This window comes from Mus musculus, chromosome 1 (assembly GCF_000001635.26).
Source record: "Mus musculus strain C57BL/6J chromosome 1, GRCm38.p6 C57BL/6J".
NCBI classification, from domain to species: Eukaryota; Metazoa; Chordata; class Mammalia; order Rodentia; family Muridae; genus Mus; species Mus musculus.
This window is the reverse complement of record NC_000067.6, coordinates 97736593-97750815: the sequence shown is the minus strand read 5'-3', so window position 1 is coordinate 97750815 and position 14223 is coordinate 97736593. Positions and strand designations below refer to the sequence as shown.

General features: G+C 38.2%; 1 protein-coding gene across 20 annotated transcripts in view; it reads left to right on the top strand.

Annotated features, from left to right (window-relative positions):
* The window catches only part of Ppip5k2 (diphosphoinositol pentakisphosphate kinase 2), a 64369-nt gene that overhangs the window by 19596 nt on the left and 30550 nt on the right, over positions 1-14223 (top strand). For 17 of the 20 annotated variants that reach the window (NM_173760.5, XM_030253785.1, XM_030253787.1 and 14 more), the window contains 10 exons: positions 88-249; positions 1153-1274; positions 3168-3269; positions 4312-4398; positions 5346-5421; positions 5544-5653; positions 6674-6759; positions 9621-9746; positions 9871-9992; positions 10172-10354. In NM_173760.5, the coding sequence (NP_776121.4) occupies positions 88-249; positions 1153-1274; positions 3168-3269; positions 4312-4398; positions 5346-5421; positions 5544-5653; positions 6674-6759; positions 9621-9746; positions 9871-9992; positions 10172-10354 (1176 nt within the window). The remainder of the gene's footprint in view (positions 1-87; positions 250-1152; positions 1275-3167; positions 3270-4311; positions 4399-5345; positions 5422-5543; positions 5654-6673; positions 6760-9620; positions 9747-9870; positions 9993-10171; positions 10355-14223) is intronic. The other 3 variants (XM_006529499.4, XM_030253781.1, XM_006529491.2) reach the window with 1 other exon arrangement.

The window sequence follows — 14223 nt, the reverse complement described above, 5'->3', positions numbered from 1 at the left end:
TGGCATATATACTATATATATGTGTATATATATATATATGTGTGTGTGTATATATATATATATATATATATATAAATTTTATGAAAGGTTTATACCGTGGGTCCAGACTATGCACATGCTGAAGCTCGAAAATCTCCAGCTCTCGATGGCAAGGTAGAGCGAGACAGCGAAGGGAAGGAAGTAAGATACCCCGTCATCCTCAATGCACGGGAGAAGCTGATTGCGTGGAAAGTCTGCCTTGCTTTTAAGGTAAGATGCCATGCAAGTCATGCAAGCCCACGTACTCTAAGCTTTCCTTTTGGGTGCTAGACGTTATTGGACGTAAATTAGAGAAGAAAGCTGAGGCGGTAGTTAGTATGTGTGAGCTCATATGTATGTATGTAGGTGTTCTTATGGGGCTAGCATCACTTTCCTCATTTTCAGCATATTCTTTCTGTATTATAGAGAAGTAATAAACCTTATTTATTCAAAAATTAAAGTTACAGAATAATACCACTAACTAGTATACTAAGTGATAGTGCCTAACATTCTTTTTTTTAATTGGTTATAAGTACTTTTTACTCTCATAAAATAGATTAAAAATACTATTTGAATAAAAATGATCCTCATTGTTTTATTCTTTGGCTTAATATATAGTAAAATTTGTTCCTGTAAACAATATACATGTTTTAAAGAAACCTTTGTTTCTTGTGTTTGACTAACCTTTCTTATGCTACTAATTTATCCAATTAATAGTATATAGTAAATAATCAAATGGAAGTAATGCAACCTGCATTTAATGAAGGATGCATCTTATCTTTTTAGAGAAGGCCTATTCTAGGTTCATAACATAAGCTAATTATATTACTGGTTATTAATAAAAGAACTACTTCTATACAGTAATTTTGTGTGAAGAATAATAACCTGTGAATAAGTTGTAATGCATTCTTATAAACTGTTTTATTGTACTTGGTTTCCAAAGACTAATATTATTCATGTTAAGGGAATAATCACATGGAATACATAATGTGTGTTCAGAGTACTCAAGGTTATGGTTATTTATAACCTTCATTTTTTAAAATGTTACAAACACTTACATATAATTAATAAATTAGAATATGGATTCATAGTAGTTCCAATGATACCCTAAAATTTCTACCTTGTTTTAAATAGCAAACGGTTTGTGGCTTTGATTTGTTACGTGCCAATGGACAATCCTATGTATGCGATGTCAATGGCTTCAGTTTTGTGAAAAATTCCATGAAGTACTATGATGACTGTGCAAAAATTCTTGGGTAAGCATTTACTACTGAACCTTCCTCCTGTGTGCCTTTGAGCATGTGTTAGCCATGGGAACTTTTTGATCACTTGAGGGTAATGTTCCATGTTGATAAGATACCTCTAAACTATGCCAGATTCTGAGCTGTGCTTTAGTTTATGGGGACAGCTTAATTAATAACATATTCCTAACAATTTCACATCAGGGATTATGCTGTAACATTGGATTATTAGATGCACCATTCCTTCATTTTTCCTATGTAGTTATATTTGAAGTGTTTTGTTAACCTACTTAATGAGATAAATAAGCATTCATAAGATAAGATACTTGAGCCACAGAGAAGACTTTGAAGTGTAGGGTTGTTTTCCTTTACGTCTTTCTGAATGTTCATTATCTGCTGTTCTAATAAGATAATCAAACGAGTAGAAAAGAAAGTATGTGTAGAAATACCATTTTTTATATATCATTTGATTTAGAAGATTAATAAAGCAAGAAGTGTATCTTTCTAAGCAGCTATGACAAAAATGCGTAAAGTCATTAGAGTCAGCTTTTGTACTGCACTTCAAAGGCACAAGCTTTTTAATAAAGAGAAATTGAGCCGGGCAGTGGTGTTGCACGCCTTTAATCCCAGCACTTGGGAGGCAGAGGCAGGCAGATTTCTGAGATCGAGGCCAGCCTGGGTGTCTACAGAGTGAGTTCCAGGACAGCCAGGGCTACACAAAGAAACCCTGTCTCAAAAACCAGAGAGAGAGAGAGAGAGAGAGAGAGAGAGAGAGAGAGAGAGGAAATTGAAGGCATGGGTGTCTTATTTTAGCATAAATATATACTAAGGTATAAAAAAATAGTATGTATGTATGTATGTATGAATGAGAGAGAATGAGAAGAGGAAAGAGAAGAGAAATACGAGGAGAGGAGGGAAGGAAGGAAAAGAGAGAGTGGGTTTGTGTGCACTATGCAGAGGTGGATGTATCTACGAGGTATTCGTGTGTGTGCAGGAGCTTGTGGTGATGGAAGCCCATCCTGACGTGTCATTCTCAGCTACAATCCACTTGTTCTTGAGATAGGGTCTCTTGCCCTCTCTCTGGCCTGGAACTCTCTGCCTTCCCAACACTGGGATTCCCCACACATGGCTTATCTTTTAAACTGAGCATTGTTTGGTTCAAACTCAGGTTCTCATATTTGCAAGGTAAGCACTTTACCAACTAAGAAATCTCTCAGCCCTCAAATCAGTTATTTAAGCATCTTTCACTGTTTCTCCTATTAGTAAAATATAGTAATGGCTTGTTAGAAATTATCATATTTAGATTAAGTTTGTCAGAGATCGAAGTCAGTGAAGGAGTGCTCTGTGCACACGGCTCTGGTTACTATGAACAGTACCTCACACAGACAAATAGCATAATAGGTGTTTAACAGACAATTAATGAATGATTCAAAAAACATCTAACTGGAAATGTAGTTAGAGCAACATGTTTTATTTTCAAACTATATAAATTAATCGCAAATATGTCATTTTGTTAATGTGTTCAATTTAGACGTATCTAAGTTTTCATGATCAGTACTTGATCATAACATAATCATAATATACATAATCAGGGTAATATTACCATTTGATAGTTCGACTTAAATTCTTATGTTTCTTTCTTTTTTTTTTTTATTATTTATTTATTATATGTAAGTACACTGTAGCTGTCTTCAGACACTCCAGAAGAGGGAGTCAGATCTTGTTACAGATGGCTGTGAGCCACCATGTGGTTGCTGGGATTTGAACTCTGGACCTTCGGAAGAACAGTCGGGTGCTCTTACCCACTGAGCCATCTCACCAGCCCCCTTATGTTTCTTTATCATGGCATAATTAAATAACCACATCTATCTTTGGATTAACTTTTAATAATTCTTTTTTGTCTTAAAGCAATATCGTAATGCGGGAGCTTGCACCACAGTTTCATATCCCGTGGTCAATACCATTAGAAGCTGAAGATATTCCAATTGTACCAACTACCTCTGGAACTATGTAAGTTTCAATTATTCAGTTTTCATTCAGAAATTCCTTAGGCTTTCCACATTAGTCTGTCTTCTTATTGGTAAAAATTTATTTCTGAATGACTTAGTTACTATATATATTTTCATATGATTCAGTTTGAAGTTGGGGGAAGGGATATGTTTTTACAAGGGTATGCTAAAGCTTAGACTATTACATTATGATCTTGCACAAGTATAGAACCATGTAATGAAACCTCTGACCATGGTGATGCCCTGGGAGCATTACGTAGGTTGTAGCATCAGTCAGCTTTGTCTCTGTCTAGGTATATCTTAGGTAAGTAAATTAGAACAAGACTGCCATAGGGTTTGATAGCATTCTGCTAGGGAAAGTCACTCACTTTAATGTCAGACGATGTGACTGAATACTTCATAGTCACAAGTTTACAGATATATATTACCATGTTTCAGTATTTTGAAAAGTCCTATTTGGGAGGAAAGTGTATGAGATAGATGGATGGATGGATAGATAGATAGATAGATAGATAGATAGATAGATAGATGGAAAGTACTTAAGTATATTTTTGAGGCAGCATTTTCAAATTAATTCAACATAGACTATTTTGGACTGTTAATGTCTTTCAGGCATGTGTTCAATGGTTTGTACTTTGAAAATTGAAATATTACCTTTTAACTCTAGCATGCTGCTAAACAAGTTTTTAAGTTGAATTATAATAATGCTTTTCTTAGAAAGCAAGATATAATCATACAGATACCACAGCCATCATAGAACAGTTCATTTTTGCTTTGATTTAATGGCGTCTCTCCTGATAATTCTTCAGGGCGGATGTTTAGTGAACAATAAAGCTCAGGTTAGGAGTCCATGTACTTTCTCCCAGGTTATGGTCATCACCTGAAGAAGAAGGACTACTGTGTAAAAATGACCACCACTCTTCTCTGGCTTCTTAACCTGCTCTAGGATTTGGTCTTCTAAAATTAGGTCAAAAGAAACCTTTGATGTTAGGGAATTGAGACCAGAGGGGTTTTTTGGTTTTTCTGTTTTTTTGTCACTTCAGGATGGAACTTCGATGTGTCATCGCTGTGATACGACATGGGGATCGAACACCGAAACAGAAAATGAAAATGGAAGTGAGGCATCAGAAGTGAGTCTGAGGCGAACGCTCTGTTTGTGTGGGGTTTGAGACATCTGCTAGCCTTAGCTCTTCTGAGTGATAGATCACAGTAGTTTTACTTACTTAACTATTTTTTTGATCATGAAAATATTTAATCCACTGAATGTGTACAAACTCATTAAAGGTGTGTAAGCATCTAAATTTTATTGTGGGTTTATCTGTAACTGTCAGTCTATTTGCCCTTCATTCATCATCATAAATATATTCTACTTATTCTTAGTTTATTGTTTTTTTACATTGTACTATAAGAAACAACATCTCAGCATTCCAGAAGTAAATCTGTAGAAAGGTCTCATTATTTCTGTTCAGTGTTTGATATGTTTGATATGGAAACCTGAGCCATTAAATATGTATTGACATCTGATGCATTGACAACAGAAACTATTTTTTTCTTAATGGGATGCTGCTTGCGTTGTGCACACATTTTGAAAGTACTATAGTAGGTATTGGTTTGCTGTGCTTTAGACCTACGTTGAGTGATATCAGGAAAAGAGGAGCAGATGCTAAGTGCAGTGGGTACCACAAAGCACATGCACTCGAGTCTCAGAAGTGGAAGCAGGAGGATCACTTGAGCCAAGGAGATAAGATACCAACTGGGAAATATGTAACAAGATTCTTTGCCAGGGAGACAAGGTGGAGGAAACGCAAAGTTGAATTAAATGAAGAAACACATTTGTGTTCATAGATTTTATTCCCATACCTCTTATTTTATTTGGTTGACTATTTGGTGAGGGCTTTGTTTGCTGTTTTTGTTCTTTAGTAAAATCTTACTATGTTGCCCGGGCTGACCTTGAACTCATGGTGCTCCTGGTTCAGCTTTCTGAACGCTATGATTATCAGTGTGCACAGCATGCCCAGCTTCATAGTTGTAACACTAGTGATTGCAAATGACTAACTGTCTTCTATCCTTTTATAAGGTTTTTTGACCTTTTTGAAAAGTGTGATGGATATAAATCAGGGAAGTTAAAGCTCAAGAAGCCAAAACAATTACAGGCAAGTTTGTTGGGGTTTTTGTCGTTGTTTGTTTAGTGATATTTTTTAAATGAATGCTGAGCTTAATTTTTAATGGTGAAACTATATAAAAATTTAAACTCTTTTTATATTAACTTGCATAGGAAGTCCTGGATATTGCAAGGCAGCTTCTTATGGAGCTGGGGCAAAATAATGACTCTGAAATTGAAGAAAACAAGTCAAAACTTGAACAACTTAAGACTGTGTTAGAGATGTGAGTACCTCTTTGGACCTCTTCCTTACAATACAATTCTTCTGTTTGGTTTATATGACAAAATATACTATTATACTGAATTACTGCTTTAGTTTCCACTATTAATTTCAATGAGGAGAAAGAAAGCAGCCTTTCACTTGGACCTTCTTGAATACTTAGGATGAAGATCACATAGCTAACTGAATCTGACATTCAGCCCTGCTTAGCTAAACAATTTTGAAGTGTCCATTCAAAAATTAATACCTGTTAGTATTTCTGTTGTGAGGTTTACATGGATTACCACTTCTGTTCTTATATCTTGTAACAATACTTAAATTGTTCTTTGTTTTAAAACATTTTTCTTTCATTTTTAAGGATTTCCTATATGCATACAATAAGTGTTATCATAGCTGCTTCTCATCCCCCTCTAACTTCCTCCTCCTCCCCCAACACATCTTCTTCCTAACTGGGATTCTTCGTGAAAGCCAACTCGTACTGATTATCATGTGTGGGTATGGGGCATCCACAGGCGATTGGGAGACCTATCCATGGTTGTATTCTGCAGAAAGAGTGATTGTCCCCAGAAGCTCTCATCTACCAATAGCCTCAGTAATGGTGGGTCCTGCAGAGTACCCCCCAACCCCCAACCCCATACACACACACACACACACACACACACACACAGACCAGAATTTTCTCTGGCTTCATCTTGTGCCAGCAGCCATGGCTTTTGTGAGTTCATGAATGCAGTCACCAAGCTCTGCTCAAATGACAACTTCTCCCGGAACTCCTTCCCATACCCCAGCTCGCATGTGTGTCTGTGCCTATCTGTACAGTGTTTTCAGACTTGTCTAACTTTTATCAAACAGTTCACAAATGATCGCCTATTAGTACTGATTTGGTTTTGCTAGGTTACTTTTGAAGAACCCACCAAGGCAGTAGAAGAGAACTGGTTTTTATCCATATAGCTTAGTTTTTCTCTAGGAATTCAGTCTATACTTCATTCATATTTTACGATCTAATTGGCATTTTATTTTTCAGGTATGGTCATTTTTCAGGAATAAACCGTAAGGTCCAATTAACCTATCTTCCTCATGGCTGTCCGAAAACATCCAGTGAGGAGGAAGGTATATCATTTTTAATTCCTATTGCAATTATGTGTATACTATAGTAGTAACTTTATCATTTCCTGTTCAGTAGGTTTTGGGATTGGTGTGCTGCTTAAAAACAAAACAAAACAAAACAACTAAAATCAGTATTTTGTTAACTATGCTTCTATCCTTTTAATAAAGAGACTCTTTGTTTTGTTTACTTTTGAGATTATGATTTAGTTACATTTCTCCCTTCCCTCCCTCCAAATCTTCCAAAATACCTCTCCCCACTCTCCTTCAAATTCATGGCCTCTTTTTTTTTCACTAAATATAAACTATTCGGCCCATATAATGTTACGTGTATGTTTTCAGGGCTGACCATTTGGCGCTGGACAGCCAATTGGTGTGTTCTTCCCTGGAGAGGACCCCCTCTCCACTCCCAGGTCCGCTCAGTTGCCTGGAGTGCTTTGTGTAGGGTTGAAGCCTCCTCGGCTTTTTCATGTCCAGCTTGCTGTGTGTGTGTCATAGCACATATATGTTCAGCTTAGATGTGGACAATCATGTTAGTGAGACTTTGAAGGTTAGTTTCTGCAGTTACTAGGAGACACAATTTCACAGCAGACTCCTGGAGCCTCTAGCTCTTACAATCTGTTTGCTTCTTCTTCTACAGTGTTCTCTTAGATGTGGGAGTGTTTTGAGAACTTATTTTGAAGACTGGGCTCCATAACTGCATTTTGATTGGTTGTGGTTTTCTGTAGTGGTCACCATCTTCTGCAAAGAAGAGATTACTTGATTGGGGGTGAGGACTCCACTTATCTGTGGATAGAAGGACAGATGTTTATAGATTGTTGTTGGGGTTTATGCTGGTTAATAGATTAGTGGTTGTAGATTCTCCTTTAATAGCCCGGACTTCACTAGCACAGAATAGTTAGCTTATTTCTAGTAGTAGGCTTGTTATCCCTCAAGTTGAGGAAGCCTTAGGTACAGTTAGAGAGCTGTTGGTTCCTGCCAGGGTAGCATGCCACTACTGCACCCTGCATCCATAGGGTTATTGCGACCGTTACTGTACCCATAGGGCTATTGCCACTTACCAGTGTGGTTCATAGGTGTCATGCCTGGTTGGACTGTTGGTTGCCTCACTCCTTTGGAAGCTTTCATGACCTTCTTATATTATGAAAGCTAGTTCCTAAGGATGGATCTTTCAGGTTGGTTCCAGCCTAGTAGTCTCTAGGCCCTGTGTCTTGCTGTTTTCAACAGTACCCCCCCCCCCCCCCCCGCAACCCCCCTGAGGGGGGGGGCGGTAACCACAGGCAACAACAATAGACTGTGTTTTGGGAATCTGTCAGACAGCCTTGGCCAACTGATCAAAAGAGGGCTTCTCATGTCTAATAGAGACTTTCGTTAGGTGGTCTTTGGCGCTTGGAGGGAGCACCATCAGCCCAGATGAGAAAATTTCCATAAAGATATATATGTTTGTTTACATGGAATTTACATGGAGTTACATGCATGATAGGTTTTTGAGGAGGAGCAGTATGTATAAATAGTTAATGGAATGAGTGGCATTTTCAGATACCCTGTGTTATTTTGCCCACCTCCCTCATTAAGGAGCCCCATTTCCCATCAGGTCTCTTGTACCCTGCTGTTCCCTCACTGTCCTCCAACCTCATTCTGTATCTACCTTCCTTCCCTCCCTATGAGACCCACCATCTCACATTTCCCTACAAGTAATCTGAGAAAAATAGGTTTTTTTTTTTTTCAATTTTAAGTAAAAAATGAATTTTGTTATTTTTTTAAACTCAGCAGGACTTCTTTTTTCTCCAGAGTTATTTCAGAAAGCCTTTTACTGATAACCTAGTAGATCCCATTTTGTCCATTTTAGGTAGGAGATGACAGCACAGACAGGGAAAAACTCGAAACGTATGAAAAAAAAAAACCTTTGAAAGTACACATAGCCAATGCATTTCTGAAATATCTTGATATTATTTTTCTAAAATTTAAATTTAAGTCCAGTATTTACCTAAATAAGGTTGGTCTCCTAATAGCATAAAGTCCTGAAAGAAAACCAGGCAGGTTTTAGAGCAGCTCTTTCATGCATGATATTAATAATACATGCTGAGTATCTTAAAGCTCTAGACTCATTGGTACAACTTTGTATTTTTAGTATAGAACTTTTGTGTTTGTGCCTGCATGTGTGCATGTGTGTGTGTTAGGTAGGGCTCATATGTACCTTACATGTGACTGTACATACATGTACATGGGAAAAGTTTCCTTGTGAGGAATTTGAACTTGCTGCATCATGTTAGTTTTTCAAACTCGCTAGAGCCTTGTGTTTGGATCAGGTATGTTCTGGTTTCTCTTGCCATCATACTGGCACAATGCTTTCTTCGGAGTTGCCTTTTTAAACTGGTAATCAAGAGTGAGCACATACAGTGTTAGCTTCTTGGTCTGCTGGAAGTTGTAAATAGACACACCTGTTAAGAGTAGTTCACAATGCATATTGAAAACTTCAGTGCCTGCCTTGTGCTCTGACCTTAGTTCTGAGTTCAAGAGTCTTTCCCCTCAGGTAAGCAAGACTGAGCTATCATGGTACTTCATTATACCAGCCTGTGTTGAAGCTCTGCCCATCTTAAATAGAAATACAAGTTTGAATGTTTCACTTTACGTGTTTAACATTTCCAGTCATCGCTCCGTGATGAAGAACAATAGGGGTTTATTTCTTATATCTATTGGTGCTTATGATCAAAAATGATCTGTGAGAGATGTAATAATAAAAATCAGGATTTAGGCTAACAAGCCAATCTTTAGGTTAAAGATTAATACTGAGATGTGTTTAGACACTAGTTTAAATGTTATTATGCATGATATAACATTTGTTTTATCACTCACATCTGTCTTAGATAACCGAAGAGAGGAGCCGTCCTTACTTTTGGTTCTAAAATGGGGAGGAGAACTGACCCCTGCGGGCAGGGTTCAGGCTGAAGAGCTGGGAAGAGCTTTTCGGTGTATGTACCCTGGAGGTCAAGGTAAGTGCTATGTATCACTTGACCGTATCTGTACACTTTACTTTACCTTGTGATATTCTTAAGCATTTGTAGAGGCACCACAAAGCAGAAATATAGCTTAAGTGATGTGAGCATTTGTTTTCAGGAGATTATGCAGGATTTCCTGGTTGTGGTTTACTCCGACTACATAGCACCTACAGGCATGACCTCAAAATATATGCCTCTGATGAAGGGCGGGTCCAGATGACGGCGGCTGCTTTCGCAAAGGTACGTGCAGCTTTATAATTGCTATGAATCCCAAATCAAGCCATTGCTGACAAAGATGTCATAGTAGTAGTAAAGTGGATCTATGATGAGTAGCTTATGCATTGTAACGTTTAGCATCTTGTAAAATGGCCTGTGATTTTGCATATGTGTAAAACACTGACGCTTATCTTTGTACTTAGGGTCTCTTGGCTCTAGAAGGAGAGCTTACCCCCATTCTTGTTCAGATGGTGAAAAGTGCAAACATGAACGGCCTTTTGGATAGTGATAGTGACTCTTTGAGTAGCTGTCAGCAGCGTGTGAAAGCGAGGCTTCATGAAATACTTCAGAAAGACAGGGATTTCACAGCTGAGGACTACGAGAAGGTAGGCCTGAGCACTTCTTCCCTCAGCTTGTGCCTGCCAAGGTCAGCTGGACTCTTGGTATTTCCATTTTCACCCAGGTCATTAATAATCTTTGCTATGTTGTTAAAAGAATCACGTAATAAATATTGTGTTTTGTGGGCCTGTTGAGGTTACTTTTCCTGTTGCTGTGATCAAATACAACAAAAATAAGGAAGGAAAGGTTTGACTTGGTTCCAGCCCCTTGTCTCAAAGATGACACCGTAGCCGAGTTTGAGGTAGCTGGGCACAGTCCGCAACTTCTTTCCTTTTTATATAGGCCAGGAATGGTAAAGCCCACTTCTATAATGGTTGTCTTACCTCAGGTAACTCAACTAAGATAATTGCCTACAGACCTGCTCGGAAACACATGAACACAAGGGATATTGGTCTCATCAAGTTGACAGGAACTATGGTCTCTGTAGCCTCTGTAGCCCTGTTCTCTCTCTCTCTCTCTCTCTCTCTCTCTCTTCTCTCTCATGTGTATGTATGTGTGTCTGTGTGTGTGCATGTGCTTTTGGTGGTGGTGTTTGGGGTTCTTTTTCCTTTGGTTGGTTGGTTGGTTGGTTTGGTGCCCTTTGAAAAATGTTAAAACCACACATACCTTACAGGCTTATGTTACCAACCCTGCTTGGCCTGCAGAACTTACTTTGCTGTACCTTATTTTATTTTATGAAGATTCTGTTGTTTATGATGTGATCAACTGGTTGCAGTATAAGGCTGTTAAGATTAGAGCTCGTGTCTCTAGCTGCATATGTAGCAGAAGATGGCCTAGTCAGCCATCATTGGGACAAGAGGCCCCTTGGTCTTGCAAACTTTATATGCCTCAGTACAGGGTAATGCCAGGGCCAAGGAGTGGGAGTGGGTGGGTGTGTGTGTGTGTGTGTGGAGGGGGGGATAGGGAACTTTTGGGATAGCATTGGAAATGTAAATGAAGAAAATATCTAATTAAAAAAAAAGATTATTGCTGACATGAACATCCTTGCATATCTCTTGGTTCCTAGGAGACCCTGTTTCTCTTCAATGTATTCTAAGAGTGAAGATGTAAATTGGGTATGCTTATATTTAGTGTTACTGGGTAAAGTCTGACTGTTTTTCAAAGTGTGGGCCAGTTAAGACTCAAAGTCTGAAAGCTGCCATTGCTCCGTACATTCTTCACTTGGGCATTTCTCAGGTTATCTCTGATGCTCATTTTGGAACATAAGCCTATGATATACCTTTTCATTTCTTTCCAGTTTACTGCTCAGATGTCCTTTGTCATGAGTTTTTAAATATCTTATCCTTTTTTTTCTGCTTGGTGCCTGCTTTTTTTCTTACTCTCTGTGTTATTTATGCTCTGTTACAGATAAAATTTTATCAATCTTGATACAAAAGTTGATTTTTTTCTGTAGGTTATGAGATTAATATGTGAAAATCAGTTTTTATCTTTAACTCTATGTACATTTAGCACTAGCTGAAGCGTCTCTTCCACTCTCCTGGAACATTGTTTATGTTTCTTCCTCTGCACTGTTTGCTGATCATTGTGTAGTAATAATGAATAAAATCTTATGCTTTCTACACAAACTCTTTCTCTTCGTTTTTTGGCATGTCTCAAATTGCCATGTAAGCTTTACAATAAGCTTATTAAAAATATTATTGGGATTTTTATTAAGCTTGCATGAAATCCTGTTTCCATGTCTTGTACCAGTTTACATTCAGCCTTTCAACATGTAAAAATTTGATAGCACATTTATTTAGATTCCTTAAAATTTTGAATAACATTTTCAGTGATAGTCAGTATATCCTATTCCTGTTAGACTTGAGGTGAAGTAAATGGTATTTTTAATGCAGTTGGTTTTGGCACTCCTTGAAAATGTTTGCTGTTCTTTGATTGTTTTGATGTAGAAGTATAGTCTTTAATATTAATGTAAAGTTAATCTGAGCTATTTTCCAGTCTTTATAGTTTGTTATTGGTGGTCTTAAAGAGCATGCAGTCTTCCTGCCTGAGCCCCCTGATTCTGGGACTGGAGGGTTACAGCACCACCCCTTCCTTAAAATAGCACTTGTTTTTCTGGTCACATTTTCCCAGAGGAAGATTTAATACTTGTCTGTTAGACTTGACTTTTTCTCTGTTTTTGTTGTTGTTCTATTTTTGAAATCACCTTTTAACAAACTATGCAATTATATATGGTCTTTTAAAAATTTTTTTACTAAGTTAATGTCATGAAAATGCTTTGCTCCTAGAATAACGTCAACTTTTTTTATACGGTATTAATTTGAGCTTACAAATGATATGGTTTGGAGTTTGGCATCTATAGTCATGGATTCGCCAGCCTTTCTGTCTTCATTTCCTTGTCAGTAATATGCTGAAGGAAAAAAATAGCAAGGAAATCCTTCCCTACTTGGGGAGAAGGATTCATAAACAGCTACTTCATTTCTGCTCTAAACACTGTGGAGTTACTACTAAATAAGAAATACTATTAAATAATGAGTACTACTAAGCCCCGTGGAAACTTCTTGTGTGAACTTTGTTTTTTTTTTTTTTTTCCATTTTTTATTAGGTATTTAGCTCATTTACATTCCCAATGCTATACCAAAAGTCCCCCATACCCACCCCACCCCCACTCCCCTACCCACCCACTCCTCCTTTTTGGCCCTGGCGTTCCCCTGTACTGGGGCATATAAAGTTTGCAAGTCCAATGGACCTCTCTTTCCAGTGATGGCCGACTAGGCCATCTTTTGATACATATGCAGCTAGAGACAAGAGCTCCAGGGTACTGCTTAGTTCATATTGTTGTTCCACCTATAGGGTTGCAGCTCCCTTTAGTTCCTTGGGTGCTTTCTCTAGTTCCTCCATTGGGGGCCCTGTGTAATTAGCAAAACTAAGAATGGTTCAGCACGTGTCTGTTAGGTCTGCGTCTCTATTGTTCTGTACTTACAGGAGGTTTTCTGACTCCATCTGAGTTTTTTGTGCTGTATGTGGATTCTGTGGAGTTGTCACTGTTGTACATCATCAGCCCTCTGAGTTATTATTTACATGTCTGTTTCTCTGAATGTGATTGCCTTCTTAGTTTGAGTCTTAGCCACATCATTAATTATAGCACACAACACTAGTGACAAGTGTACTGTGAGCTTGTCCTGCGCTTTGCTGGGTTTATCAGGTCCAGCGTTCTTTTCAGTCTCTGTGGCGTGGTGGCCTCCCTCCTTTCTGTTTTTAAGAGGAGGATTTACTTCATCGCTCCAGCTCTCCTTTCACTTGGGAATCTCCTCCTCCAGCTGGAAGAGTAGCTGCGCTTGCTGTCATAAGTCATTAGCTGGCTTAGTGGATGGTGTCTTGGGCTTTTCTGCTTCTAGAATTATGCAGTCCACAAGAAGGATAACGTTCCCTCTTCCCTTACCTATTTGGAGCTCATGCTTTGTTTTTTTCTCTTACCTGATTGTTCTGGCTAAGTAAGTCTAGTAGAACTGTGCTGACCGTGGTAAAAATGGTAGTTATTTCCCTCTTCTGGTCTCAGAAAAAACTGAGCTTCCCCTGGCCAGTGTGGTGCTGGCTGAGTTACTCTGCACAGCCTTTGGTATATTAAAATAAGTGCCTCCAGTACCAAAGTCAGGGAGATTTTACTGTTAAGGGCTATATAGTTTGTATTGTTTCCCTTTTTTCTTTTTTGAGATTATCTTATAATTATATCATTTTCCTCTCTCTTCTCCCCAAACCCTCCTCCTTGCTTGGATGCTTTTTCTTCCTCTACAGGAGTGAGCTCCTGAGGCTAGTGCACTCTGCTGTTTACTTTTTACATATAGTGACCCATCGTAAACCTGAGAAGGTACTAATGGTATATCATTTTTTGATGTTCTGTTGTGCTTGGCTTGCCAGT